We start from the raw sequence: 27964 nt of genomic DNA, 5'->3' as shown, positions 1-27964 counted from the left end.
CACCTGGAATGGGCTGCGAGGCTCCGCCACCGAGCCCGGTCGCCCGCCCAGCTACCCGCCCTGCCGCCCTCCTCCCACAGCTCCCCAGCCCGGCCAGCCGCGCCCGCGACCCCAGCCCGCCCGCGACCCCAGCCCGCCGCCACGCACCTCCCACCAGGCTCCGCGCGCCCAGGCATTCCCAGCCGATCCCCGCGTCTCGGCTCGCACAGGCTCGGCAAGTGGAGGCTCGAGTGATCGATCTCCTCCCCCGTCCATGTGAAAGGCTGTCCTTCCATCTACGGTGGCCGCGGCTGGCCGTGTCCTTGCGAGAGGCTCGTGCACCTCCTTGCCTTCACGCCTGGAGAAGGCTGACCGCCCGGGGCGCCCCTACACGTGCACTCGGAGGGAACCTCGGTTCCCCAGGCGGTGGGAAGGTTGCTTGTCGGGGGAGTATTAGCATTCACTGTCGAAGGGAAGCGGCCTCCCGGGAGAAGACGCAGGCATGGACGCTACTTAACCAGTGCCAGCGAGTCAGCAAGGAGGGCGGCTCAGCGCCGGCCGGGTTTTCCAAAAGATGTGCTGTTCGCCGCCTTGATACAATAGACGTAAATAACCGCAAGAGCACAGGAATAATAAAATGTAGCCAAGTAATTAGGGAGTGGTGAGTTTGGAGTATTCATTCCTTTTGTTTTTAATAGTTTAATTGTGAGGTTATATAATTTAATTTATAATAATGGCTATGTTTTTTTTTCTTCCTGCTTTTTTTTCTCCCCAAATCTCACCAAATCCAGTACATAGTTGTATATTTTAGTTGTGGGTCCTTCTAGTTATGGCATGTGGGACACCGCCTCAACGTGGCCTAATGAGAGATGCCATGTCCGCGCCCAGGATTGGAACCCTGGGCCACCGAAGCAGAACGCGCGAACTTAACCACACGGCCACGGGGCTGGTCCCTAACAACGGAAAAATTACTGAAAGTTTATCAGTCAGCTCTTGAGTGCTGATACCAGCAGGTTCCAGCATCCCCCTTAGTGACCCAGAACGTAAGCTTTCTGAGTGCAGGGGCTGCGTCTTTGCTCTTTCCCACCGCCTGCAACAGTGGCCAGCATGTGTAATTACTCCACAGATATGTGTCGAATGAATGCATGAGTAAACCAACTCAAAGAGAAAAGGGATGTGAATAGGGAATTCATCAACGAATACGTGTCAAGTGCCTACCTGTGCCACGCCATGTTCTTGGTGCTGAAGATACCGCAGTGAACAGAATGAAGAATGCGGGGTTGGGGGGGGGATGTGGGGAGGGCGTGGGGTGCGGGGGCAGGTGGAATCTCTGCCTTCATGGAAAATACATTCTGATGGAAGAAGATATGGAAAAAAAAGAAATCAATTAGGTAGACAATGAAAAGATGAGTACTTTGAAGAGAAATAAAGCCAGGAACATCACGGTGAGGGTGGGAAGAGGGATTACAATTTCAAGGAGTGGTAAGGAAAGGGGCTTCACTGAAAAGATAACATTTGAGCAGACTTAAAGGAGTGGATATTTAAGAGATTACATGTTTGAGAGCAGTGGGTATTTGAGAGAAGAGGATTGTAGGCAGAAGAAACAGCAGCAGAGAGTGCATCCTGAGGCAGAAGCTTGCCTAGCAAGTCTGAACACCGAGAAAACCACAAAGCCTGGAGCAGAAGGAGAGTGAGAGAAGTGGCAGAGAGCAGATTGCGGTGGGGGGGAGCAGGAGGCAAACTTTTTCCGTAGAGGGCCAGGAAGTAAATATTTTAGGCTATGCTGGCCATAGGGTCTCTGGTCACACTCTCCTCTTCACACTCTGCTGTTATAATGTGAAAGCAGCCGTAGACAATATGTAGCAAATGAGTGTGGCTGTATTCCAGTAAAACTTTATTTACAAGTATAGTCAGCTGACCAGATTTGGCCTCTGCCTATAGTTTGCTCACACCTCATATAAGGCCATTCAGGTCATTATATGGATTTTAGCATTTACTTAGAGTGATGTGGAGGGACCACTCTGCCTGTTGTGTTAAACATGGATGATGAGGGGAGGGCAAAGGGTGAAAGAATGGGAGCAGGGAAAACAGAAGGCTAATGAAGTAATCCAAGGAGAGATGATGGTGGCTTGGGTCAAAGTGCTAGCACTGCAGTTGATAAGAAGTAGTCAGATTCTGGATACATTTAGAAGGTATAACTGACAGATTTTGTTCATGTTAAAGGATGTAAGGTATGAGAGGAGGACAAAACTCAAAGGCTACTCTTAAGTCTTTGGCCTATCAACTGGAAGGATGGAGGGGAAAGAGCAAGAGTTCAGACATCTGTCTTAGTCCATCCAGGCTGCTCTAACAAAATACCACAGACTGGGTGGCTTATGAACAACAGAAATTTATTTCTCACTGTTCTGGAAGCCGAAAGCCAAAGATCAGGGTGCCAGCATGGTGGACGAAGGCCTTCTTCTGGACCCCAGACTTCTCACTGTATCCTCACATGGTGGGAGGGGCTAGGGAGCCCTGTGGTGTCTGTTTCATAAGGGTACTAATCCCATTCATGAGGGCTCCACTCTCATGACCTAACCACCTCTCCAAGGCTCCGCCTCCTAATACCATCACAGTAGTCATAAGGATTTCAACAAATTTGGGAAGGACATAAACATTCAGACCACAGCAACGTGTACGTTTGAAATGCCAATAAGACATTCTTGTGGATGAAAAGACACTTGAATTTATTTATTAAATCAGGTCAGGAAATAGAAATTTGGGAGTCATCAGGGTTTATATGGTACAGGCTTTATATGGCACCAAGGTGTGCCTGTAAGATAATCAAATGGTCAGAAGACTGAACAGTGCAATAAAGAGAGAAGAGGGAGATGAGGGTGAGCCAGCAAAGGAGTATGAGAAGTTAGCAGCGAGGAAGGAGGGAAACAGAGAGTTGGCATCCAGAAAACCAGGTGAATAAAATGTGTTGAGGATTAGGGGGGTGTCAGATGCAGCTAGAAGGGAAGTAAGAAGAGGACTGAGAGCAGCCATTAGACCTAGCAATGTGGAAGGCATTTGGTAACTGACAAAAGCCACTGTTGTGGAATGGTGGGATGACTGAAGAGAATTCAGGAAAGAATGGGGAGACAGGGATTGGAGATAACCCATTCAGAACCCCAGTGTTGGCATGAAGATTACTTTAAGCTAAAGACATTTGGAATTCAACAGATGCAAAAAGAAGCCTTCTTGTAGCTTCCCTTATATGACTAAAAGCAGAAGCTTTTGGGAAATGATGCTGCCATAAATTCCCTCTTTGGGGTGGCTTTCATTAGGGAAGGAGACCAAGAGTAAACCTACCATAACTTCCCTCTCTGGGGGAATTTTAGGACCATGAGGACGGAAAGACCACTTGCACCTATGTGAACAAACATCACAAACTTTTTTATCTCCCATTTGTTCTTCTAGAAACCCATTTGCTCTTTCCCAAAGACCTTTTCTCCCCCAGCTCTTTTTCTCTATTAAGTTAGATTTATAAACCTCTAACTTGAATCATTTATCAATTCTTGCAATTCTTTTGTAAGCTCTCATAATGTATACAAATAATTTTCCTGTTAATCTGTCTTTTGTTGGTTTAATTCACAGGCCCCCAGGAACTAAAACTAAGAGGGTAGAGGAAAAGTTTTTCCTCTTCAACAACAGGAATTACAGACAACTCTTTCAAGAGGTTTTGCAGTGAAGGAGAGCAGAGAGGTAGGGCAGAGCTCAAGGGGGAATTGGGGTTAAGAGTGTTTATTTAAGATGGAAAAAATAATATGTTTATATACTGATACGAATGATCAAGGAGAGTGAAAATTTGATGAAGCAGGAGAGAGAAAGGAGACTTGCTGGAGGAGTGTTCTTAGGTCGGTGAGAGGACAGGATACAGTTCACAAGGGGCTGGCCTTAATTAAGAGTTCATCCATAGTAACAGGAGGCAAAGTGTGGCCACCAGTGGTGGTAGGATGGGCAGATATAGAGCAGAGAACTTGAGGAAGTTCTCTGATTACTTCTGTTTTCTCAAAGTCATCTGCCAAGAGTCAAGAGGAGCAGAGTGTTTGGAGATTTTAGGAAAAGGGGAAAGATATGGAGTGGTCATTTAGGAGTGTGGCAGAGGGAAAGGGCAAAGGAAAGAGAAAATGACTGCCAACAGCATTGAGGACCCACCCGAAGTTAGTGATCATGAATTTAAAGTGAGATCTAGCAAGAGAGTTGCATGTTTTTCTTGAGCCACATTTAGCCACACAAGTGCAGACAGAGAGAGGTACAAAGGTAGATTTAATCATAGTTGGGTTTTTTACCAAATAAGTATGAAGCAGCAAGGGAAAGCAAGAGAGTTGAGTGTTTATACAAAGAAAGAATTAAAATGATGGCTAAGGATGGAGTGCAAACATGCAGGCGATTGTGGACAAGGGACAATGAACAGATGGTTGGATCAGGGGACTGGATGACCCAGATGGGTTAAAGGATCGCTCAACTGGGATTTGAGAGTGAGAGAGCCAGTGGGATAGGAGGTGATGGTCAGAGAGCGGGATGTTTGGAATTAGGATAATGGGGGAGGTGCAGTTATAGGAATCACATTAAACTAATGTAAGATCACGCATGTGTATAGCTGAAATGGGGTGCAGGACAAGATCAATGAAGAGGTGGTCAGGGAACTGAGAAGCCAGGATAGAGGGAAGGATCCTGTAGATGAATACTGAAATCATCAAGAATTAAGACAGGACTAGTTTAGAGAGTGACTGTGCAAGGAATGAGAAGAAGTGATTGTGCTGGCGGGAGGACAAGGAAGTGGTCGGTAAATGACTGTAACAAGAGAGCTAGCAATGACCTAATGACTTGAGATTCAAAGATGGGAGTGGAGGGGTTTAGAGAGGCAGAGAGAGTGGCCTGAAGTGGCAATGAGAAGCAAGGGTAACTAATCTATCCGTCTCCAGGCCAAGTGAAGACTGGGGGGGAAAAACGAGCCACCATTTGAAAAAGCTGTTCAAGAAGCAATGTCCTTGGGAGAGATTCTGGTTTTTCTTAGTTGTAGGGATTAGCAGACATTTTAGGCCATACAATCTTTTCCTGGTATGGTGAATCTTACTTATGTTCCCAGTTTCAAAATAATATTTTAAATTCATAAAATAGGCAGACTTCTGCTTCCAGATAGGCCAGAGTAAAAGGAACCAAAGTTAACCTCCGGCTTTAAACAACTAGAAGACCAGACAAAATATTATGAAATAATGGTTTTCAGATATTTGAAAGAGGCAGTGCAGGATTGTGGTCCCTGAGAGAGGGGAAACACGCAAACCCAATGATTGTACAAGCTCACCGTTTGGAGGCAGCTTCCAGGCCACAGCACAGGGTCTTGCTGAGTTTAGAGAGAGACTAGAATTCAGGGAAGCCAAAGCGGCTGGAGTTTGTGGGGCAGAATCCCTGAGAGGAGGAAGCTGCACCTCTCCAGGGCTCCAGAGATCTACAGGGCAGGGCCCCTTGAGACTTTGGCTGAATAATGATCTACATAGACTTAGAGCTAGAGAGAGAACAGCCAGAGAAAAAATAGGCAGACCAACTCACAGAGCCCTAGACTAAATTCTGCCCTGCACTCACCATAATTAAGCTAAAAGCAAGTCTCAAAAGCATACGACCAATTCCAAGTAATGGAACTGCACAGCAGAACAAAATCCAACACTATTATGGGAATGCAATGAATCCAGTACCCAACACAGTAAATGGTACAGTGCACTGAGGAAAATCTGGCTAGTCTATCCAATAAATGGCTTTTAAGAACTGGTTACCTACGTGGAAAAATGAAATTGGGTCCCTCTCTCATACCAAATACAAAGATTAAGGCTAGAAGTATTAAAGTAACAAACGTGAAAAGCAAAACATCAAAACTTCTAGAAGAAAATATAGGAGAGTAATTTTATTATCTTGAGGGTGTTATAGGATTCCTGAAATGAGATAAGAAGTGCTAACCATAATATAAGAGATGGATAAACATGACTGTAGTTAAATTAAGAGGCTTCTAGTCATGGCTATTTCCATTTCTAGTAAATGACCAATGTAGCTTGTATTTCATTGGGCTAAAAATCTTGCCAATAACAAGTATAAACAATGTGTAAATTATAAGCAATATAAAATTATATAAACAAATGTTTGGCTACAGTTTTAAACAAATTATAAGGAATATAAAAATAATGTTTAAAAATACGTCTATTTGAATAACCAAAAGCAGGCAGACACTGGAGGGTAGTAGCAAAAATAATAACGTATGGTAGGGTTTATAACATGTAGATGAATTATATATGACAACAAAGCAAAGAGGATGGGAGTGTAAATGTAACTATATTGCTGCCAAGGTCTCATATTTTATATGAAGTGATAAAATATTAACTCTAAGTAGACTGTGATAAGTTAAGGATGCACATTGTAATTCCTAAACAACTACAAATTAATGCAAAGAGGTAGAGCTAATGAATTAATAGAGAAATTCAAATAGAATATTAACATATTTTATTAACTTTATTTGATTACAAAGTAGGAAAAAAGGAACAGAGAAATAAAATTAGAAGGGAAGAAGAGAAAATAAATAGCAAACTGGTAAAACCACATACAACCAAACCAATAACTACATGAAATGTGCATGGACTAAATACTCCAATTAAAAGACAGATCTCATTAGATTAGACTTAAAAAGCAATCCCTAACTTCGTGACATATATAAGAGACAGATGCAATTTGAAAGTAAGAGAATGGAAAAAAACATATTATTCAAACACAGATCAAAAGAGCTGTATCATCATATTGAAAGTAGACTTCAAGACAGAGTACTACCAGAGAAAAAGAGGTCATGTTATAAAGTCAAAAGGGTCAATTCATGAGGAAGACATAAAAATCATAAATGCATATATACCTAATAAAAGGGCTTCAAAATACAGGAAGCAGAAACTGACAAAATTAAAGAAACAGACAAATCCACAATCCTAGTTAGAGATTTTAACATCCTTCCCTAATTCATAGAACTAAACCAAAGAAAATCAATAAAGATAACTGAACAAAACTATTAAAGCTTTGAACTAATTGAAATACAGAACATTACATTCAACAATGGTAGAATGCATATTTTTTCCTTTTCCCAGTGGTATAAGTTTAATAACTCTGAAAATACTTGTATATTCTAGGCTTGAGCAAATGAATAAATATATTGAAGATAACGAAAGTAAGATTTCTCACTGTTGGAAAACGCATTACAAATATGGAAAGAGTGAAAACTGGAATATAACCTGCAGTGGTATTGGATTTGAACTGGAGGTAGCAGTATCAAGTCATGCATGGAATACATCACACACAAACACACACACACTCACACACACACAAAACCACAATTTCCTGTCTGTTGAGTGGGCCTAGAAGCAGTAGTAGCAATGAGCGCACCTAGCACCTAGATCTTTGTTTGGAAATACCATTCTCCACTAAGAGGAACCAGGTTCTTTGGAAAAATGGTTGATGTCAGGGAAAGTAAAGGATAAGCCTTTACTTAAGGAATATTTACTTAAGGAATATTTTGTAGCACCAGAAAATAAAGAAATGCTCAAAAGAGTGATGGGGATACATCAGAACTCAGGAATCGGTTTTTTAAATTGAAATATATTTGATATATAACACTGTGAATTTAAGATGTACATGTTAATTTGATACATTGATGGAAGGGCCTTCCATTTGACAAGTCAGGCACAACTAGAGCATCAAAATGATAAGAAAGGATTATAAAGCATTGAATAATATAAAAATCTGAGTCTATACTGATAAAAATGAATGAGAAGGGAAAGCTCTTCCTTACAGTAGAATGTCAATTAATAGACATAGAAGAAATGATCGAGTGAGAAAATCATCAATAGATGCTAAAAGTTTTGAGTGAAAGTTTGGTAAGGAACAGGATATTTACAGCATCAAAGTATCTCCCTCACAAATTACTTACTAATTAAAAAGGAAAAGTATAGTGGGGAGACGTGGTAGTTGTCAAACTGCTGCTTTTCCTCACCAGCTTCGTTGGTACAAACTGCTATCCTGAACCTCTGTATATGCAGTACTGAAGACACACCAGTGCTTTGGTGTTCCTGCCAAAATTGCATCACCTGAATCTAATCTTGAGAAAACAGATAAATCCAATTTTGAGGGACATTCTATAAAATAACTGGCCTGTATACTTCAAAAAGGTTACAGTAAAGACAGACAAAGGTAGGCTCAGGGCTGTTCTGGATTACTGGAAGCTAGAGAGACATGACAGTCAAATACAATGAGTGATCTTGGAAGGATCCTGCACCAGGGAAAAGAGCTATAAAGGATATTATTGGGACAACTGACCAATTTGAGTATGGCCTGTGGATTAATAGCATTATATCAATGGTAAATTTCCTCATTTTGGTAATTATTCTGTGGTTACAGAATTTTTTAATCCTGCCAATACCAAGTGCTGACAAAGATATGATTAAGTGCAAATTTGTAAAACTACTTTGAAAAACAACTTGGCATTATCTTTTGGACTCTACCTACCAATTCTACTCTAAAGTACATTAAAGACTAGAGTGTAGACTAGCACTGTGTGGGAAGAAGATGTTCAAAAGGCATTATTCAATAGCGTAAAACTGGAAATAAATGTCTTAAAGAGAATAGGTAAATAAAACTGTAGTACATGCATCAAGTATTATGCAGCAGTGAAAATGAACAAACAGCATTATGGATGAATTTGAGGGAAATCAACAGTGAAGAAGCAAGCCATAGATGAGTACATATAGTACTGTTTTCATAAAATTCAAGTACTAGCAAAATTAAACAATACATTACTAGGGATACATGCATATGGAGTAAAATATATATAAATGTGAAGGAATGGTAAAACCAATGCAGAACCATGGTTCCCTCTGTACATAGGCAAGTGAAGCAGATGGAGAAGAGCATATATTGGTTTGTGCTTTAGGTAAAAGGTGGTTTCACAGATACTATATTATGCTTCTAATTTATATAGAAAAAGTGTGTACATATTCCACCAGAATGCACACTTCATAAGTGTAGGAATTGTTATGTTTTGCTCCATTATATCCTTGGTTCTTAGAACTGTGCCTGGCACAAAGCAAGTATTTAAAACAAATATAACCTTCAGAATGTATCAAATATTATCTTTAAAAAGTGAATGAACTGATACATCTCACCTAGATGTGAGGGAAAAAAGGGAAGATAAAAGTGACTTTTTTTTTAAAGATTGGCACCTGTGTACCATCTGTAACCAATCTTTTTTTTTTCTTCTTCTTCTTCTCCCCTAAGCCCCCTGGTACCTAGTTGTATATTCTAGTTGTGAGTGCCTCTGGTTGTGCTATATGGGATGCCGCCTCAAGATGACCTGACGAGTGGTGCCACGTCTGCGCCCAGGATCCGAACCAGCGAAACCCTGGGTCGCCGAAGCAGAGCACGTGAACTTAACCACTGGGCCAAGGGGCCGGCCCCTGATAAAAGTGATTTTAACTCTGCAATGATCAAACTGCCCTTGTACAAATAAAATGAATCATCACTCCAGGGTCAAACATCCTGATCCCAACAAATTATTATGAAAGAAACAAACAAGGGAAAGAGAACTAAGCTAGCAGTGAGATGGGACTGGCAAATTGAATTTAAAGAGAAAATAGGAACTGCTAGGGGCATATAATACTCAAATCACCACCAAAAAAAAGACCTTTCCCCTAAGGTTAGAGATCAGGGGGTTACTCAAACTGTTAGAAGACAAAGGCACACCAGTGAAGAGAACTCCACCTGAATACAACTCGCAACAAATCACCACTCAGTACTGACTGGGGCCCAGTTCAGGCCGGGTCTACCCCAGGTGGCCAGCTTCTGAATTAGTAAGCAGCAATGCAGGGTGCAAACCTCCAAGGGCTCCTCTTGACCAGTGTATTGTCCTCTGTAGATGAAAACCCATAAGGGCTTGTCCTATTGCTTCAACTGAAGCTCAGTTCTCATTTTCTACCCATCTGGAGGAAGGCTTAAGGCATTTCCATCAAAGCACAATATGACATCCTGTCAGACAAAAGGCAGTTTTCCCTGGAAGGGGAGGTTGAACCAAAGAGCACCTGGGGATCCTGGAAGATCCTCCACAGATTGTCAGTCTACCTTCCTAGCTGTGTTCACCTCCTATCACATCAGGATCACACCTGTCCTCCATGTACCTGACTGGACAGTGCTCTACAGCCTAAGTGAAGCTGTGCTCAGGTGACATCAGATCATTTCCCAAGGGGAAGGATGTAAGGCCTCAAATCTCACTGTTTTGTGAAAGATGACAGGGGAGTGAGAGAAGAAAATCAAGCCCACTGGCCTTCACATCGGCCCCAGTGAGAGCACACTGTGGGAAGGGCCTTGAGAACTAGGTCCCGCTTCACACCTAGAGAAAGCAAGACAGGGCTTTCCAAAGACAGTGTGGAGTTTGTCTTTTCAACCTGTGGAATTCTCAAATATCTGTCACCCACACAAAGAAAAGTTCTCAAAAATTTTACTATAAAACAAAACGACAAAATATAAGCTCACACTTTAATATTTACCTTATATTCAACATATATTACAGCTTTAATTTATGAACAGAAATGTCCTGTCTTTTCTTCTTTTTCTTCTCTGTTTTCTTTGCATCATTAATTTGCATTTTGACTTGATCTTGTAACTTAGAAAAGAATGCTTGAGACGACTTTAAGGCTTTGTCTTTACCTTCATCCTGCAATTAAAAATAATACGTGCTCATGCTATAAAATATGCTCATGAGTAAAAAAAGCCAAATGATTACAATGTGTAAAAGTAGACATATGAAAAGGGACTAGAAGAAATCATGAGAAATGAAACCAGTGAGCATGGAGGTATCATATACATTCTATGCTGCTACACTCTTCTAGTTATTTAAGGGTGAAGGGAGTGAAGAAAAACTGCTGCCAGGACCCAGGGGACTGTGAGGACCCTCCATTAAAAACTCGAGACAGTGAGGCTGTTATTCCAGCCAGTCGCCAGTGGCCTCTCCTCCCACAGGTGGGCGGTGTCAATGGCTCAGTGGCTCCAGTGGAGCGCCATCACCTACAGCTCGCCATCTGCTTCCTCCCAAAGGCCTCCTTCAGTAGTTTTCTCTCCTGCACCCTTACCTTTAGCAGCAAAGCTCTGCCTGTTTTGGTCAGCTGTTTTATCTTCTCTGAAGCCACTGCCTTCGTGTATTTCCCTGCTTGGTCTGGGTTACTGTTTTCAAGCAGTTTTCTCCGCTTTTCCTTCTCCTTTATTTTCAAATGCTTTTGGTATTTCTTTTTCCTCCGTTCTCGTTTCTTGTCTGTAGCTGTTTTCTCAGCAGCTGTTTTTATATCTCCAGCTTTATTTTTTTCCTAAAAACAATAACCACCAGCATATTAGTTAATCGAACCTAGCATCAACTTAGGGAAGTGGAAGAGAAGCAATTCTACAGAATGTGGCCAAAGGGCTGTATGTCTACAGCCAAGTGTGAATACACAGAGCAATCCCTACCTCTGTTCCAAAGAGCTTTGGTAACTCAGCTCTTTAAGATCTGCAATGCATTCTCTGACAGAACAGACTCTTACAGTGGCAGTTCACTTCCCAAACTGCTTCATGAAGGCAGACTGGAGGGCTGGGTTCTCAAGCTGACAGTCCTAGAGAAGCAAGCCTCCCCCAGCACTTAAGACTCCAGTCTGGGATTCAGGGACATGCCTGAGGCAGCCCCAGTGCTAAGCAGCTGATGACAGCCACTGAGCTGACAGCAGGGGCTCCTGGAGACAAACAGGAAACACCTATCCAGTGAGATCAATTTCCTCTCTTTTCTCCTCAGCTGCCAGCCTAGCCTGCCAGGGCTGTCACCTGCAGAGATGGCAGAGGTTCTGAAGGGGTGGGTGTGGGAGTAGCAAAACAAGTAAGGAGGGAGAAAGAGGGCCGTGCTGCTTGGCCAGCCAGGAAGATGAGGTCCTGGCAGAAACCATCGTTACTGTGTAAGGCATGAGCTTCAATGTCCACAGGGCAGGGACTGCCTGTAGTCTTCCAATACCCAAATGCTCTATTCCAGACCCTGATTCCATTACTGAAAATCACTAAATGGATAAAATAAGGGGGAAATGCTGATATTAAAGGATTACTAATATATAAGCAATTTATTTTAAACCTAACCACCACTAGTGTTCAAATTGGATTATAACAAGATACTGATATTAGAATATTTACAAATAACCTTCTATAATAATTCTTATACCTGAACCCTCATAATAATATCTGATTATAGAAGACTGGTATTCCAATATACATATTACATTATTAGTCTGATTATACTTAGGAACCGCTGATACATTAGAATAAGAACTACAAACTCAAGGAAAATGACATTACATAAATGGAGATCTGGCTATAAACTAACTTTTTGACAGATATTTATTGTTTCAACACTGGGTTCTTACCTTGACTTCCTCTGGGGCCAGGAGAGCTGCATCACTAACACTCACTGGGGCCACTTCCTCCATGATTATGGCTGGCAGATTTGACACAACTTTAATCTCTGGAACAGGCTAGAAAAAAGAAACATTTAACAGGAAGTCAAAGGTGTAAAAAATATTTGTATTGTGAACCTATTAACTTATAACATATAAAATACTTTGTGGAGATTATTTAAAATGTGAGATGTGTTGACAGCAAGTCTTAAGCTAACTGGAATGATGGCAGTGTTGGTGGGCAGCATGGGCTGCCTGAGGAATCTTATACCTGAGTATTTTAGGGTCTTCTCTGTCTCAATACTACACCAATAGCACTTATTTCCACACTTTTGCATGACATTTCTGCCATATTCAAACACTAGTTCTTCCATCTGTTACTAAACTATTTCCATCTGCCATGTATGTGGACATTCTCAAACAATCCTATCTACTGTTTAACAGAATCTATTGATTTCTGTGAATATTATCTTCCATTTGGTTATGGAAAAAAGGCTAGCTATAAGAAATATATGGAGGGGGACGGCCCCGTGGCCAAGTGGTTAAGTTCATGTGCTCTGCTTCAGCGGACCAGGGTTTCACCAGTTCGGATCCTGGGCAGACATGGCACCACTCACCAACCCATGCTGAGGTAGCATCCCACAGAGCACAACCAGAGGCACTCACAACTAGAATATACAACTATGTACTGGGGAGCTCTGGGGAGAAGGAGGAGGGAAGGGAAAAAAACGGATGACTGACAACAGATGTTAGTTCACATGCCAATCTTTAAAAAAAAAAAAAAAGAGAAATATATGGAAAAGATGCAAGGAAAAATGTTTAGCAGAACAAGAGTCAAAAAAGACTACAGTCACGCATCACTTAACAACGGGGATACATTCTGAGAAATGTGTCGTTAGGTGATTTCATCATAGTGAAAATATCAGAGTGTACTCACACAATAGATGGTATAGACTACTACACACCTAGGCTATATGATCCAGTCTTATGGGACCACCATCACATATGCAGTCTGTGGTTGACTGAAACGTTGTTATACAGCACATGACTGTACCTGATAAATTTTCTCATCTTCCAGCTAGTGAAAACGTATCTTTACAAACAGAAATGTGAAATGATGTTGAACTGTTTTGGAAAACTAAAACAGTATCAAAATAAATCCAACCTATCAATTATAAAAAGGAAAAAAGAATGCAACACTAATTGAAGGGCCATTTTTTTGTTTTCCTTTTTTTGAAAGAACTGCCCAAGAAATTCAGAAATTAAAACAAGTTTCATACTGATCATGGTAATAAAAGGACAATGGTGACTATTTATCAAACACTTACAATAATGTCTTTACATTCTAACTCTCACACATCTCTGTGAGGGACACCTGGGGACAAGAACTGCTGGCCAGAGTGGGGTAACAGATGAAGTGTAGGAAAGAGCAGGTCTCCTGGAGAGAGCATGGGACTGAGACTCAGGAGAAAGGGCTCTACAGCAAAGCACATCACTACCTCCTTCACAGACTTAGTCTCCTTGTCTCAGCCCTATGCTGTCCACATTCCAGTTAACTAGACAGATATGTGCCCCAGGATACTTCAGAAGGAACAAAACAGCCATAAACACAACGGAATCCTGGATTCTAAATAAGAGAAAAATGGCAGAGTGTGGAGTAAATCATTTCTTCCACTGGACCACTGTTCAATTACTTATGAGGAACACTGTGTTCCATTCTAAAATTTAAAGAAAAATATGGAGAAAATGGAGACAACCCCAAAAAAATAACAAAAAAACATGACTAAGGTTAACAGAGTCTACAGAGATGGCTCATGAAATACCAACCTGAGGGGAAACCTATGCTCAAAAGTCTACATTTCTGAAGGGGAAAAAGGTAAGACAGGCTTTTAAAATGGGGCAGGTAGACACAAACACATTCACTTTTCAATTCCCAAGATTCCAAGGAATGTCTGAGTACTTCCCCACATCAGCCTCCATGCTAGTGTGACAAACACAGCAATGAAACAGCAGTGCTGGCTCAAAAACGAGTAGAGAACAATTAACAATCAACCAATGACTGCAACCGTACTATGGTGCAATGAGGGAAAGGAGCAGAGTAGTGACAAATGGAGGGAGAGAGAGGGAGGGTTTGGCCTGAGACTCCAGAGTTGGGAGGAGCCAGCCATGGAAAGCAGGAAGGGCAGCCTAAGGTGCCCGGGGAAGAGCCCAGCAGGAAGGCGCAAGGAGGCACTGTGCCCACTGAAGGTACTGAAGACTAGTGTGGCGAGGGGATAGCAAGTTATGGAGAGCAGAGGGGCAGGAAGAAGCCAGATCATGTGGGGCCTTGTAAGGCACAGGAATGGATCAAGTCCTTCACATCAGTAAGATTTTTTCACAGTAAGACCTGCTGGCCAAGAGAGGTTAAGAAATTCCTCTCTTCCCTTTATCTGTTTACTTTACACAGCCCAAACTAGACACTTTGGGAATCTAAAGATGGTTCCTGCCACCAAAAACTTACCATCATGTAAGTTACACTTCGATTAAACAAAAACAAAAAAGCAGGTGATAAAAGCTGATTCTGCTTGAGAAGACAAAATACTTGCACCGAAAAAATCACCTAGCCATCAAAGAATCAGAAAGGATCTTGGAGATTACTGCTTCTGTATAAATGAAATGTGAAGCAATTTGCCTAAATCACAAAGCTAGTTAGGGGCAGAATCAGACTCAGATTTCTAACTCCTAGACTAGTCTCTGATTCATGATGTGCCATTTCTAGACAACAACACAAGAGACACCAAGGGGCAATAGGTGAGCAAGTACCAAAAGGATGGTACAAGCACGTTCTATGGGTTCAAAGAAGGTGTATGACAGGAAGCTCCAAGGGGTACACAGGCACTGAGCCAAGTCCCCGTGGGAATCAAATAGGCAGAGAGGGAGAGCACTGGAGAGGTGTGGGCCTCGCCCAGGGAACATAAGGCAGTGCAGAGAGCATGGGCCCAGAGTTAGATCATACTCTCCCACCTCCAAAGCCTTGGTCTCCTCATCTGCAAAACGGTAAGAGTAATATCTGCCTTAGTGTTCTGTGGATTAAGAATTAATGTACAGAAGCACTGACGTCATCAAGATGACGACATAAGTCAACCCCAACTTTAGTCCTCCTCACAAAACCAACTAGCAACTATTTGTAGACAAGACATCATTGTGAAAATCCCAGAACGTGGGTATGAGACTGAAGCAACCCTCTGGACCAGAGAGATTGAGAAGGACCCACATTAGAACGGTAAAAGGAGAGGCTACACTGTGACCACATTGCCTCTCCCAGAGGCCGGCAGAGCACCCACTGAGAGAGGCCCCTGGGCCTATAGTTTCTCCAGAGGGAAAAGAGAGCACAACTTCCAGCTCTGCAGCATTGCAGGACGCTTCTGGGTAGGCCCAATTACGTCTGCCTCACATGGATCACTGACGGAATCTGAATCTGCAGGGCTTGACCACTGGGGATTAGGTTGGGACAGAGAAGAGGGGCAGGGCTTATAGCAACCAGCACTCTGATCTTGACAGACCAAGTGCCTCTTCACAGCAGCATCAGAGTAGAGAGCCCAACCAGCAGCTTTGCCCAGCTGCAGAACCAAGCCGGAGGCCCTGTCTGGTTCAAAGAAATATCTGCACCTCTGTATTCACTGGAGCATTTTGCACAGTAGCCAAGACATGGAAACAACCTAAGTGCACATCGATGATGAATGAATAAAGATATGGTATATATTCATAATGGAGTATCATTCACCAACAAAAAGGAAATTCTGCCATTTGCAACAACATGGATTGACTTTAAGAGCATTATGCTAAGTGAAATAAGCCAGACAAAGAAAGACAAATACTGTATGATGCCACTCAGATGTGGAATCTAAAAAAACTAAACTAACAGAAACAGAGAACAGACTGGTGGTTGCCAGAGGCGGAGCAAGGAGGGAAATGGGTGAGGTGGTTAAAAGGTACAAACTTCTAGTTATAAGATAAATTAAGTCCTGGGGATCTAGTCCACCATAGCATAGTGACTATAGTTAACAAGACTGTACTGCACATACTAAGAGAGTAGGCCTTAAAAGTTCTCATTATAAGAAAAGAAAAAAATCGAAACTGTGTGAGGTGATGGGTGTTAACTAAACTTTAAACTTATTGTGGTGATTATTTCCCAACTGTACATATATTAAATCATTACATTGCACATCTTAAATTAATACAATGTTATATGTCAATTATATCTCAATAAAACTGGGGGAAAGGAGTTAATGTCCACAAAGGACCTAATATGGCACATAGCAGGTATTCAGTAAACGCAGCTACGGACATCACATGTCTCCAGACCAATCACAGAATGAAAATGCAACTGAAGACTGAACAGGGAGAAAAGGTGAGGATGAGGAGACCCTGTGGCTAAGGCTGAGGGTCTGGGAAGGGCCCACTGGAGATCAGGCTGGATCAGAAAGTAGAAGCCAAAACTGTCACAAGACCAGACAGGAGCCTTTCTCAAGGCAGGCCCTGTCTGTAATTTAAAGGGAATTCCTGTAGGTTCGTATCCTAAAACCAAATAAAGAGCTAGACTGACAAAAGCTCAAAGATAAGGTCACACCTGCTCTATCTACAAGATGTTAACACACTTACCGGTTTAGGGATGAAGTGGAAGTTTGAGAGGGCATCCAATTTTAAGAAGAGGGAATCCATCATCTTCTGAATTTCTACGTGCTCTGGGTTTTCTTCTTCTGTTGTTTTTTGCTTAGGAAATAAATCCAACAACATCAGACTAAGCAGCTTAATATACATCACAGGACAAGAAGCTAAAGGCCAATGAGAGTATTCCCCATCTCTCATCATCAAGGCTTCAGCTCCAAAGAAAAACATTCCAAAGCAAAGTTATCAACACCACGATGGTGCCAGCCCCTAGCAAAGAAGAAATGTGATGTGCACTTCAGGAGCTGCAGCAACCATTACCTCTAACATTTAGAACCTACAATTTAATTCCCTTGGTATTTATTTCTGTCAAGAACTAAGGTATTCCCACTAGGATGGCCATCATTAAAAAAAAAAGGGAAAGTAGCAAGTGTTGGCGAGGATGTAGAGCAACTGGAACCCTTATGCATTGTTGGTGAGAATGCAAAATTGTCCAGTCAGAATTGAAAGAAGTCTGGCAATTCCTCAAAACGTTAGAGAATAAAAACAGGTACTCAAACAAATACACATGTTCAGAGCAGCACTATTCACAACAGCCAAAAGGTAAACGGCCTGAATGCTCATCAACTGACGACTGGATAAACTGCACTATATACATACAAATGGAATTTTATTTAGCCATAAAAAAGAAATGAAGTACTGACACATGCCACAATCTTGAAATCACTATGCTAAGTGAAAGAAGTCAGACACAAAAGGTCATATATTGTATGACTCCACTTATATGAAATATCTAAAGTAAGTAAATCCATAGAGAACGAATGCAGATTGGTGTTTGTCAGGGGCTGGGGTGAAGGAGGAATTCAGGGAGCAATTGCTCAGTGGGTATGGGGTTTTATCATGGGGTGATGAAAATGTTTTGGAACTGGATAGAGATAGTGGTTGCAGAACACTGTGCATATACTAAATGCCCCTGAAATGTTCACTTTAAAATGGTTAATTCTATGTTATGTGAATATCACCTCAATTAAAAAAAAATAAAAAAAGAACTATGGTGTTAATATAGACTTTGTTAAATTATCCAAATATCCATTTGGCTTGTAGAGACTTTTTTTCTTTTATTTATATAAAATTTGCTGAAGATTTAATCTGATTAAATCACACTGAAAAAACTGACAACAGCTTTCATTCTGAAGAGAAAAGGCAAACTTTATACTTCCCTTTTCCCCCTGCCCAAAATGCTTATTCTAGAAGGCTGAGACCGTTTTTGAATGCTTGCTTTTTCATTAAGACAGAAGCAAAACAAACACACAAAAAAATCCAGCACAGGGAAACAAGTAGCTTTTTGCCTCCATGACCCTGGTGCCAGAGATGCATCCAGGTCTGTGTTCCCACAGTCTGTCCTCAGAGCCCACCTTCCAGCTACGTCCAAGCACCTGCTACTACTTTTTACTATTTTAACTTAACTCACATTTTTTAGTCCCAAATTGTTTTTGCCTCATCCTAGGCAGTAATATCTATGAAATCACACACATTCAACTAAGAGTAAAGATTCCATCCTGTGCTGTTTACCAGCATCTTGCTTATTACCTCTAGTCTGGATACCAAACTATGGGAAATGGTGATCATCATCCCTAGACTAACTCTTAAGAGAATGGGTCTAGAATCAGCCTAAACTAAGTCCATATTCAAAAACTTGTCAACTGGCTGTTGACTTCCAAGATATAAATAAAACGAACATTTACAGAGCTGGTACAAGCTGTTGCCTTACATACTTAATTTTTAACTCTCATGGTTACCAAATACTTTCTGTGTTTACTGAATCTCCTCAAAGTAGTCAAGTGATGTTCAATAAGCACCAACAGTATACATGTTCTTTCAACTACCACCTTGGGTTGCAAAGCAGCAGGAAAGAATCTTAATTTAAATCTTTCTGTTCTTCAACTTCACAGTGGCATCAAGGGCACTGCTGGCTGGTGCTGCTTAAGTGGAATTAAGTAACTAAATCTGGTAGAAATCTTAAATGGCTTTTGCAGAATAAAAATGCCATGTCATCCTCAAGCATGTATTGACCACATTCCCAATAAAACAAATGTGAAGGAATGATTCAATTATTATATTGTGAATATAATATTTTTGGAAATTGAACTTTGTCCTATTTAACCAAAGATATTTTTTAAGAATCTAAGTAAAAAGACACAAAAAGCTATCAGACCTAAAAATCTGAGTGAATTCACAGATAATCTTATAAAATACATCAGTAAGTTCAGAAGTATGAATAAGAAATGATTTTAAAATTGTAGCACTACTGTAACAACTGCTAGAAGGTGACTAACTTGCTGTGAAAGTATCAGGCGACCAGTGACGGAGTGCAAAACAAACTCCCCAGCATTCAGTGGGAACATTATAAACCCTCTGTTCCCTAACAAGGTGACCCAAGAGCTCAAGGTTTCTGTGTTTGATGAATTCGTCACAGCAGAGCCAGCAGAGGTGGTTCTCCACCTCTCTTCCTTTAAGAACATGGCTCCGGCTTAGAGGCTTCCTTACCTGGTTGAGTTTGATGTATTCCTGTTCATAAATTTCAGCAAGGCTCAATTTACTCTTCTCATGGTCTAACGTTAAACGCTTTTTATATTCATATGCATCCTCTTTAGGTTTTTCTTTACGTACGACATCATCCCATGCCTAAAATATGTAAGGCAGGTCCAACATGAATTAACAAAATATATGATTATTTTCTACACTCACTTAAGGATCTTCCTCTGGAATAACATAAGTATTCCAGAGGAAGTAAACTGTAGCAAAACAAAAGTAATTTTTAGTCTCTGAAACGACTATTCAAGGCGCAAAGAATAAGTATCATGAAAGGGACAGAGGACACTACTTGAGCATCCATTTTGTTTTTGTTTTAAAGGTATCTTTCTCCTGGTTACCAACTTTAATTCCAAATTTCCCCATCAGTTTGTTTAAAAGTCAAGAATCGACTTTGTCTCATTTCATTTAAAATTTAAAGATACTCTCTATATAGCACCCACCTTTCCTAGTTCAGACACAAAAGCGTAATCAAACATTATTCACGTTACAAAACCATCTCATATTGTACATGTCATGTACCCAAGTTTTAAGTTTACAAAATAAGATCAATTCTTTTTTTTTTTTTAAAGATTTTATTTTTCTCCCCAAAGCCCCCCAGTACATAGTTGTGTGCCTTTAGTTCTGGGTCCTTCTAGTTGCGGCATGTGGGATGCCACCTCAGCATGGCTTGATGGGCGGTGCCATGTCCGCACCCAGGATCCGAACCGGCAAAACCCTGGGCCGCCGAAGCGGAGCGCACGAACTTAACCACTCAGCCATGGGGCGGCCCCCTAAGATAAATTCTTAAAAACTCTTTGCTAGGTTTTTCACATTTGAAAAAACAAACCCTTCATTTATTTGTCCTACCAGATACTGTATGTAGATCAACGGTCCTGGGTGTGACCATATCAAATCAGACATAAGTCACCATACCTGCCACCCGCTTCATCCCAACAGTTCAGCAAGGTGCGGGGCAGACCAGCAAAAGCTCTGGTTACCCCCTTCTCCTCAGGCACAACATCTGTCTTTCTCAGGCACTAGTGAAGGGCAGTGCCTCACACAACAAAAGCTGAGAACAATCCTAGTCTAGACTTACAGGTTTTAAATGAAGAACTGTTACAAACAAAATTTCTATGAAAACAGAGTATTATTCCAACTCTCAAAATACTCTCATATAATTTCCAAAAATTCCAGTGAATTCTAAATTAAATTTCATTCTTACTGACCTGATCTCTTATTCTTTGCTTAATGATATCTTCTAGTTGAAGGGTGGTTTCCTCTGTGATCACAGGTGCTAAAGGAAATATAAAATGTACTCATTAGGTAGATATAAACTAGACCAGTGGTTCTCAGCAGGTAGTCCTTGAACCAGCAGCATCAACAACCCCTGGGAACTTGTTAAAATGTAAATTCTTGGGCCCCATCTCACACTTACTGAATCAGAAAAGTAGGAAGAAGGGGATACCTATCTGTGTTTTAACTGGCCCTCTGATGTTCCCTCCAGTCTGAGAGCCACAAAACTAGAGTAGATAGGGTAGTGAGTGCTAACACTTTTAACCCATGCACCTGGAACTCTTTTCCCTCTTTTCCATTCTAAGACTGACACAAAATGGAAATTCATTTTGACTTAATGGGTACAAGAAAGATATTTAATGAGATGACCAAGGTTTCTGGCTGGAATTCACAATTTAATCAGCAGACAATGACAACAGCATCATTAACGTATTAGTAATTCTTGGTGAATTAATGGCATTGTGGCTATATAGGAGAATGTCCTAATGTCCTAGTTCTTAGAAGATACACGTAAAAGTACTTAGGAGTGAAGTACCATGATACTGGCAACTTTCAAATGATTCAGGGCAAAACGTACATACACACAATCACACATATACATGGGGAGAAAGCAAATATGGCAAAATGTTAAGAACTGGTATATCCAGCTGAATGGCTGAAAAAAATGTACTGTTTTTTCAACTTTTTTGCATGTCTGCAAGTTTTTAAAATAAAAAATTGAGGAAAAAGGAACATCCCCTCCAAATCCATGAAACAGAACCACAGAAAAAAGCACAGAAGGAAACACTTGCAGCCCCAAGGGCCCACATACCCATACGGACTGCGTGATCAAAGTGCAGCGTCTCCTCCAGGAGGCTGTTCTCTGGCCGCTTTTGTGCTGTCACCTCCCCTTGAAGCTGCCAAGGCTTTTTTTCCAACAACTCTTTTTCTAAAGATGCAATTTTCTCATTCATCTAAGAATGAGACAAAAGGAGTTATTATACATTTAGCAAACAATACTAGACTTACAGTTGTGTAAAAGCAACTAATATTTTTAAAAGTGGGAAAGCAAGAAATGTATTTACTGTTCCTCAATACAACTCTGGTTTGCTCTTGTCACCTCTTAATTATGCCAATAGTGCCTTCCTATGGCCGTTGTCTGAGGCGGAGTGAGGAGCTGCACATGACCTCTTTCCCCCACTGATTTGAAATGTCATGTTTATAATATAGTAAATTCCCCCAGAAGCATTTGGGTATACTTCTGGGCTCCATTCCAGCCAAATGATCTATCTATGCACAAGCTACTAACAATTTTAGTTATTAGAGCATTCCAAGATTAAGTAATATTTTTGATTAGAACATTAGTATCTAATGGTGCCTGACTCTTTTGACTCCACACTCCAAATTCTATCTCCAATTTCTAAAAGACAGTATCTATAATGACTTTTCTGTATAAAAGACCAACTTTTTCAGCTACCTTACTGAATTTTCTCATTTTTCCTATTAGCCTTTCAGTCCACCTGCTTGGTTTTTCTACTATCCACCGCAAACATTAATGCTTTCGTCTCAGTTTTTCTTACCTCTTACCTTTTCTTTTCTTTTGTAGTTGCACTGGCTAACACTTCTAAAATAATGTCAAATAAGAGTGCTTAATAGTAAGAGTGGACATTTTGTCTTATTTTTTATTTTAAAGGGGTGTCTCTAGAAGTTCACCATTAAGTATGATGGCACCTTTTGGCTAGATGTATTTGCATTTCACTAGGAGTGAAAAAAAATTAGGAATGGATATTGAATTTTATCAAATGTCTTTCTGACACATATGGAGGTAACCATATAGTTTTTCTCCTTAACAAAGATTTAAATTAACAGATTTCCTAATACTGAATCAAGAGAATGAGGCCCACTTGCTTCTGGTAGCATGATTCTTTCATTGTGCTCTTTTGGATTTTTGAATCACTATTCATAAATGAGACTCTGTGTGTGTGTGTTTCAATGCCATCTTTGTCAGGTTTGGTTGGGTATTCATGCCGTAATAGCTTCACAAGAAAAAAGTTTGGAAGCTTTACTTTACTCTTTATATGTGGGAATTGATTAAATAGCATTAAATTATCTATTTCTTGAAACTTTGATATAATTTCCCAGTAAAACTAAACCTGCTTTTCTTTTTGGGGAGGAGAGGGCTAGGCAGGTAGAGGAGAACACTAACTCATTGACAAATTTCTTAAATTTTCTTTACAGTGCTTTTTTTCCTTTAGACCTTCTCTTCTGGGGACAATGTGACAATCACAGATTTAATTCAGATTCTCTTTTTGAAGAATTCTTTTGATATCCTTGGTATCTTTGGTTATTTGCCTATACTCATTTCTAATTGTGTGATATAATTCTAAAGTGGTTAAATGATAGAGGCAAATGATTGGAGCTAGACTATATCTATTATTTTCAAGCGACCTTTCATTTGTCTGAAATTATGTCACAATGAAATAATTTTTATCAACTTTGGAAGATGAGTTTGAGATGTTATTAATTAAAATTCGGGCTATGTGACACTCACAAAAGCCACCTGCAGAGCACCCTAATATTCTTAAGAGCAGCTGAAAGTTATAAAAGAGAGGTCCACAGGACAGATAATCAGAAAAGACATGCCAGAGGTATAAAGACACTAGGAGCCGAGAAAAGAAAGAGGTTTTACACGTGGGCCCTGAACTGAAAGCAACAGGCTGGCAAATGCAGCACTGATTTTTGCAAATTAGCTGCTCTCCATATGGGCATTTCTACACAATGTGCTTTAGAGAATAGCAGAAGATTTTGTTTTGTTTTTTAAAGGATAATAAAGAGTGCCACCAAGAAGAACAGAGGTTAGTTAGTAGTCTGTAAGTTCTAGACTCAAGTTAAACTTTAAATTCCTAATAATTACCTTTTCCTGTCTTTTTTCAAAAGAGGATTTAACTTCATCAGAATCTTTCTTTACATTTAAGATATCTGTATCTTCAGTATCCTCGTCATCTGGCAAAGCAAAGGTCACTCTTTTCAAGACTTCTGTATGTCGTTTACTATCTTCACCTTCTTCAAAGTCATTATCTTCATCTCTATAATACCAAAAAGCTTATGACAGGAAACACTCCTTTTCGTTAGGAAAATAAAAAGAAACAAATTTTCTAATAATAAAAGTTCTTCTTTCATACACCTAATGCAACAAATACTCAGAACTTTTAAAGAGATTCAATTATTAAGGTACAACAGAAGGAATTACTTAGGTGAAATAGAACAAAAAGGGTCCAACATATAGAAAATAAATTATTCATCAATCTACAATACCAACGTATCTCATAAAAATAACAACAGGGTATTTTTATTGGCACAAAAAATAAATCAAAGCTCCTTGTAATAAAGGTTTGATTGCTACTGCCAGTGATATTTACCTTCATGAGATGACCTCTAACATGCCTTTAAATTCAGAGACTTACTTTGGGCTATCTTGAGACTATCTGACCTTAGAGAATCCGCTAGAGAATCTAACTTTTTAGGACAAACATATTTGACAACTATGAGTACACATATATGAGTGGGCAGCTCCAGCCTACAATGTAAAGGATGATTCAAAACACTCACGTTTCAGAAATGCTTTCTTCTCTTTCTTCATCAGCAATTTCTTCTTCTTCATTTGAACCTAGCTCATCAACAAGAACACTTGCTGCGTCTTCATCACTTTCAACTGGATCAAAAAAATCTTTGTATTTCAGGTTTCTGGAACTTTTACCTGACTAAAATAAAAAGACTTTTAAAACTTTTAATTAATGATAGAAAACTGCATTAAAACACGCATATGTGCGTATGTGTATTGTATACGTATATACATAGATCTCTAACACTATAAGCTAAAAATAGTCATTAGGGAAAATTGGCAACTAATAACACTACCATAAAACCGTAAGAACTATCGGAACATACAACCCAAATCTACCTATAGATTCATTCATGACTTATATGACAGAGCACAATATTACATATATCTAAATCTGTTAACCACAGTTATTCTCAAAATATCCCTGCCTGAATAAAGTATACAAATGCCTTCCTTTTATTATTATTTTTAGTGCTTGGTGAAAATATATGTTTGAAGAAAAATTCTGAATATCTCTAACATGTGATTATGTTTCTTAAGCTACAAAACAAGTATTTTGTGATAAGGTAATGATGGCTTTGGTTTAATTTTTCCAGTCAATTCTTTTCAACTGATGTAAATATTTTACTTAAGTCCTACTGAATTTTAAAACTTTTTTCTAGAAATAGCACAAAATCTAATTTGAGGAGGCAGAAAGTGCTTGCCTTCTCTCATCTCCCAAAACTTTACCTTAACTTTGTGACTTCCAAACAGCCCTCCTTCATCTTCATCAGAATTAACATCTTCAAAAAAGTCAATATCTTCCTCCTCCTCCGCCTCATCTTTTTGTTCCTCTTCTTTTTCTATGTTTTCTAAAAAGGTCTCCATTTCAGACAGTTTGAAGAATTTATCATCTACTATGGACTTTTCTCTTGGTTTCCTAGGCACTTGGTTTTGCACCTTGCTCTGCTGTTCCAGTTTGCTGATATCAAAGTCAAGATCAGAATCCTCATCACTGAAAACTGGGCTTTTTCTTAGGGCAAATTTGCTCGAGTTTTTAGCGCTCTCACTCCCTTCAGGATCCTCACCACTCAGGTCTGACACTTCCTTCTCCTCCAAATCTTGTTCTAGGTCCTCCTGGCCATCAGCCTCCATCTCTGAGCCATCCTCTTCACACTCCTGCTCCTCACTCTCTGGGAGAAGAGTGATGTCTTCGTCTTTAATGGTTTCACTAACTGCATTCTGGAAGTACTGTAAAATTGGTTCATTTTGCAATTCCAGTTGTTGCCAAATCTGCTCATCATCAAAATTGTCTATCACTAGTTTTTGTAAACGACTTCCGTGGATTCTGCCATTCTCTAGTGTTTTATTAAAGTCATAAAGTACTTTTGTTAAAGAAGTGAAGTTTGATGCCAATTCATCTTGAATCCTATCAAGGAGGTGGGAGGAGGAAGTTAAATGTGATTTATAGTAGTAGGTAATAATTTCACAGCACTCTGAATTAAAACGAAAAAAAAGCCCAACTCTTGTGCGAAATCAAATCTGAATGAAATGTTAAGTATAGATTCCAGCCCCCAAGAGTGAATTATCTTGCTGATGAGCCCTATTAATGTAAAAAAAATGTCAATTGAGTATCTGTGAATCTGCTGTATTAGTTTTAGGCAAGGAAACAGTTACAGATCTATTTGCCTAGAGATATACAGTGAATCTGAGCCTTAAATTCTCAATTCTGCTATATTACATGCCACTCCATTCATTCAGTCAGCCAACGGTCAACACTTGTTCTGGCAAGAGTGGTCAGAAAACACATCACTGAGGATGTCCCATCTGAGATGAGACCTATACATAAGGAGACAATCTTACAAAGATCTGGAAACATGTATTCTAGACAGAAGAAACAGTAAGAACAAATTTCCCAAGACGGAAACGAGCTTGGTGAGTTTGAGGAACCAGAAAGGCCAGCATGGATAGAGTGTGGTGAAGGAGGCAGGTAAGGTTAGAGAGATAGGTGGGAGCCGAATCATGCAGAACTCAGAGATAAGAGTTTGCCATTTTAACTGTAAAGAGAAGCCATCAGGTTTTAAGCAGAGGAGCAAATGATATAATTTACACTTTGGAAAGATGGCCTATGGAGGAAAAGGGATGAAAGTAGGGTGACTAGGAGGCTGATGCAGCTGTCTACGCAAAGGATGAGGGAGAACTGTCCTGGGTTAGAGCAGTGGACACTGTGAGAAGTAGCTGAATATAGTTTGGAGACAAAACTGACAGGATTTGCAAAGGAATTAGATGTAAAATTGAGGAAAAAAAGAAGGTATCAGGAAAGTAGCTTAGTTACATACCTGAACGACTGGAAAGATAGAGGTGCTATTTACTGCGACAGGGAAGGCAGGTGGTGCAGCATGGGGAAACGATTTCAGGGAGGGCAGAGTACAGGGGAGTAAACAGAACCCACAGTTCGCAAATTTGAGATGCTGAGAGTATACGGCTGTCGTTGCTGTGAGCTTGGAGCTCAAGGGAGCGATCGAGTTTGAAATACAAATCTGGGAACCATAACTTCATAATTTTAAGGCCTTTAACAAAATACAAAGAGCTTGTGCCAGGAAGAGGGATGAAAGATAGTCCTAATTCTCAAAAAGCCCAGTCGCGGAGGTTGATAGACAACAGTTAATACTGTACGCTGTATGAAGTTAACACAAGTTAATACTGTATGAAGTTAATAGTGTATGAAGTCAATAACGTGTGATGATGGGTAAGTAAGCACCGGGTGCTTTGGAACATATGGGAGAAAAGAGCAACCAACAGCGTGCGTATGTGTGGAGAGGTAGGGGGTGCGTAAGACTCAACAGAGGCCTCTGGGCGTTAATAACTGAGCTTAGACTGATTTCAATAGCACACGACTGGGAAACCCGCACTGTCCAGCTCTTAACAATTTTAAAAATTCTGATAGGCTAGAAGAGCGTAAACTATCCGAAATTTGGGGGAAAGGGATCTACGCTTCCCCTTACCTTCCCCCTACGCCAGGATTTGCTGGGAGCCCGCAAGCCGCGCCCACGGGAGACCTGGGTCACACCCCGAGACTGGGCTCTGCGCACTTACGTGAGGAAGCACTCCGGCTGGCTGGTGGCTTTTCCAACCTCCTTCAGACACCGCTCCAGGGTCCGTCGACGCCAGACCCGCGGGGCCATGGCTACCTGTAACTCCAGGCACAACGCCTCATGCAAAGGAAGACGGCAATCCGGAAACCGCGTCACACAGACGCGCCTGCAGCAACCTGGAGTCTGGAGTAGAAGGTTCCGCGGCGCACAGGTTCCGGACCCACCCCCGACCAGAACCAATGGGAGCGCGAGAACTTTCACTGGGGTTGCGCAGAGGGGCGGGGCGAGAA

General features: G+C 40.6%; 2 protein-coding genes and 1 long non-coding RNA gene across 12 annotated transcripts in view; 1 reads left to right on the top strand and 2 right to left on the bottom strand.

Annotated features, from left to right (window-relative positions):
- FAN1 (FANCD2 and FANCI associated nuclease 1) overlaps positions 1-613 on the bottom strand; it is a 29705-nt gene extending 29092 nt beyond the window's left edge. For 7 of the 10 annotated variants that reach the window (XR_011525862.1, XR_011525861.1, XR_011525860.1 and 4 more), the window contains exon 1: positions 148-613. The gene's annotated coding sequence lies outside the window, so the exon portion shown is untranslated. Of the gene's footprint in view, positions 1-3 lie in introns of all 10 variants that reach the window. The other 3 variants (XR_011525859.1, XM_070571903.1, XM_008533076.2) reach the window with 1 other exon arrangement.
- LOC139075497 (uncharacterized) lies at positions 266-10542 on the top strand. Its single transcript, XR_011525872.1, has 3 exons — positions 266-640; positions 3601-3708; positions 9304-10542. It is a non-coding gene; the product is annotated as an uncharacterized lncRNA (long non-coding RNA).
- Position 10543: 1 nt separating this feature from the next.
- On the bottom strand, positions 10544-27920 carry MPHOSPH10 (M-phase phosphoprotein 10). The gene is made up of 11 exons (XM_008533074.2): positions 27676-27920; positions 25330-26008; positions 24588-24739; positions 23893-24064; positions 21811-21952; positions 20933-21000; positions 19680-19817; positions 17127-17237; positions 12456-12563; positions 11151-11381; positions 10544-10735 (listed from the first exon to the last, which is right to left on the bottom strand). The coding sequence occupies exons 1-11, from the start codon at positions 27762-27764 to the stop codon at positions 10586-10588; spliced, it is 2040 nt and encodes a 679-aa protein (XP_008531296.2). The 5' UTR covers positions 27765-27920; the 3' UTR covers positions 10544-10585.
- Positions 27921-27964: the final 44 nt, after the last annotated feature.

This window comes from Equus przewalskii, chromosome 1, assembly GCF_037783145.1.
Source record: "Equus przewalskii isolate Varuska chromosome 1, EquPr2, whole genome shotgun sequence".
In the NCBI taxonomy this organism is placed as follows: Eukaryota; Metazoa; Chordata; class Mammalia; order Perissodactyla; family Equidae; genus Equus; species Equus przewalskii.
Note: the sequence above shows the minus strand (reverse complement) of the source record. Positions and strands in the feature narration are given on the sequence as shown.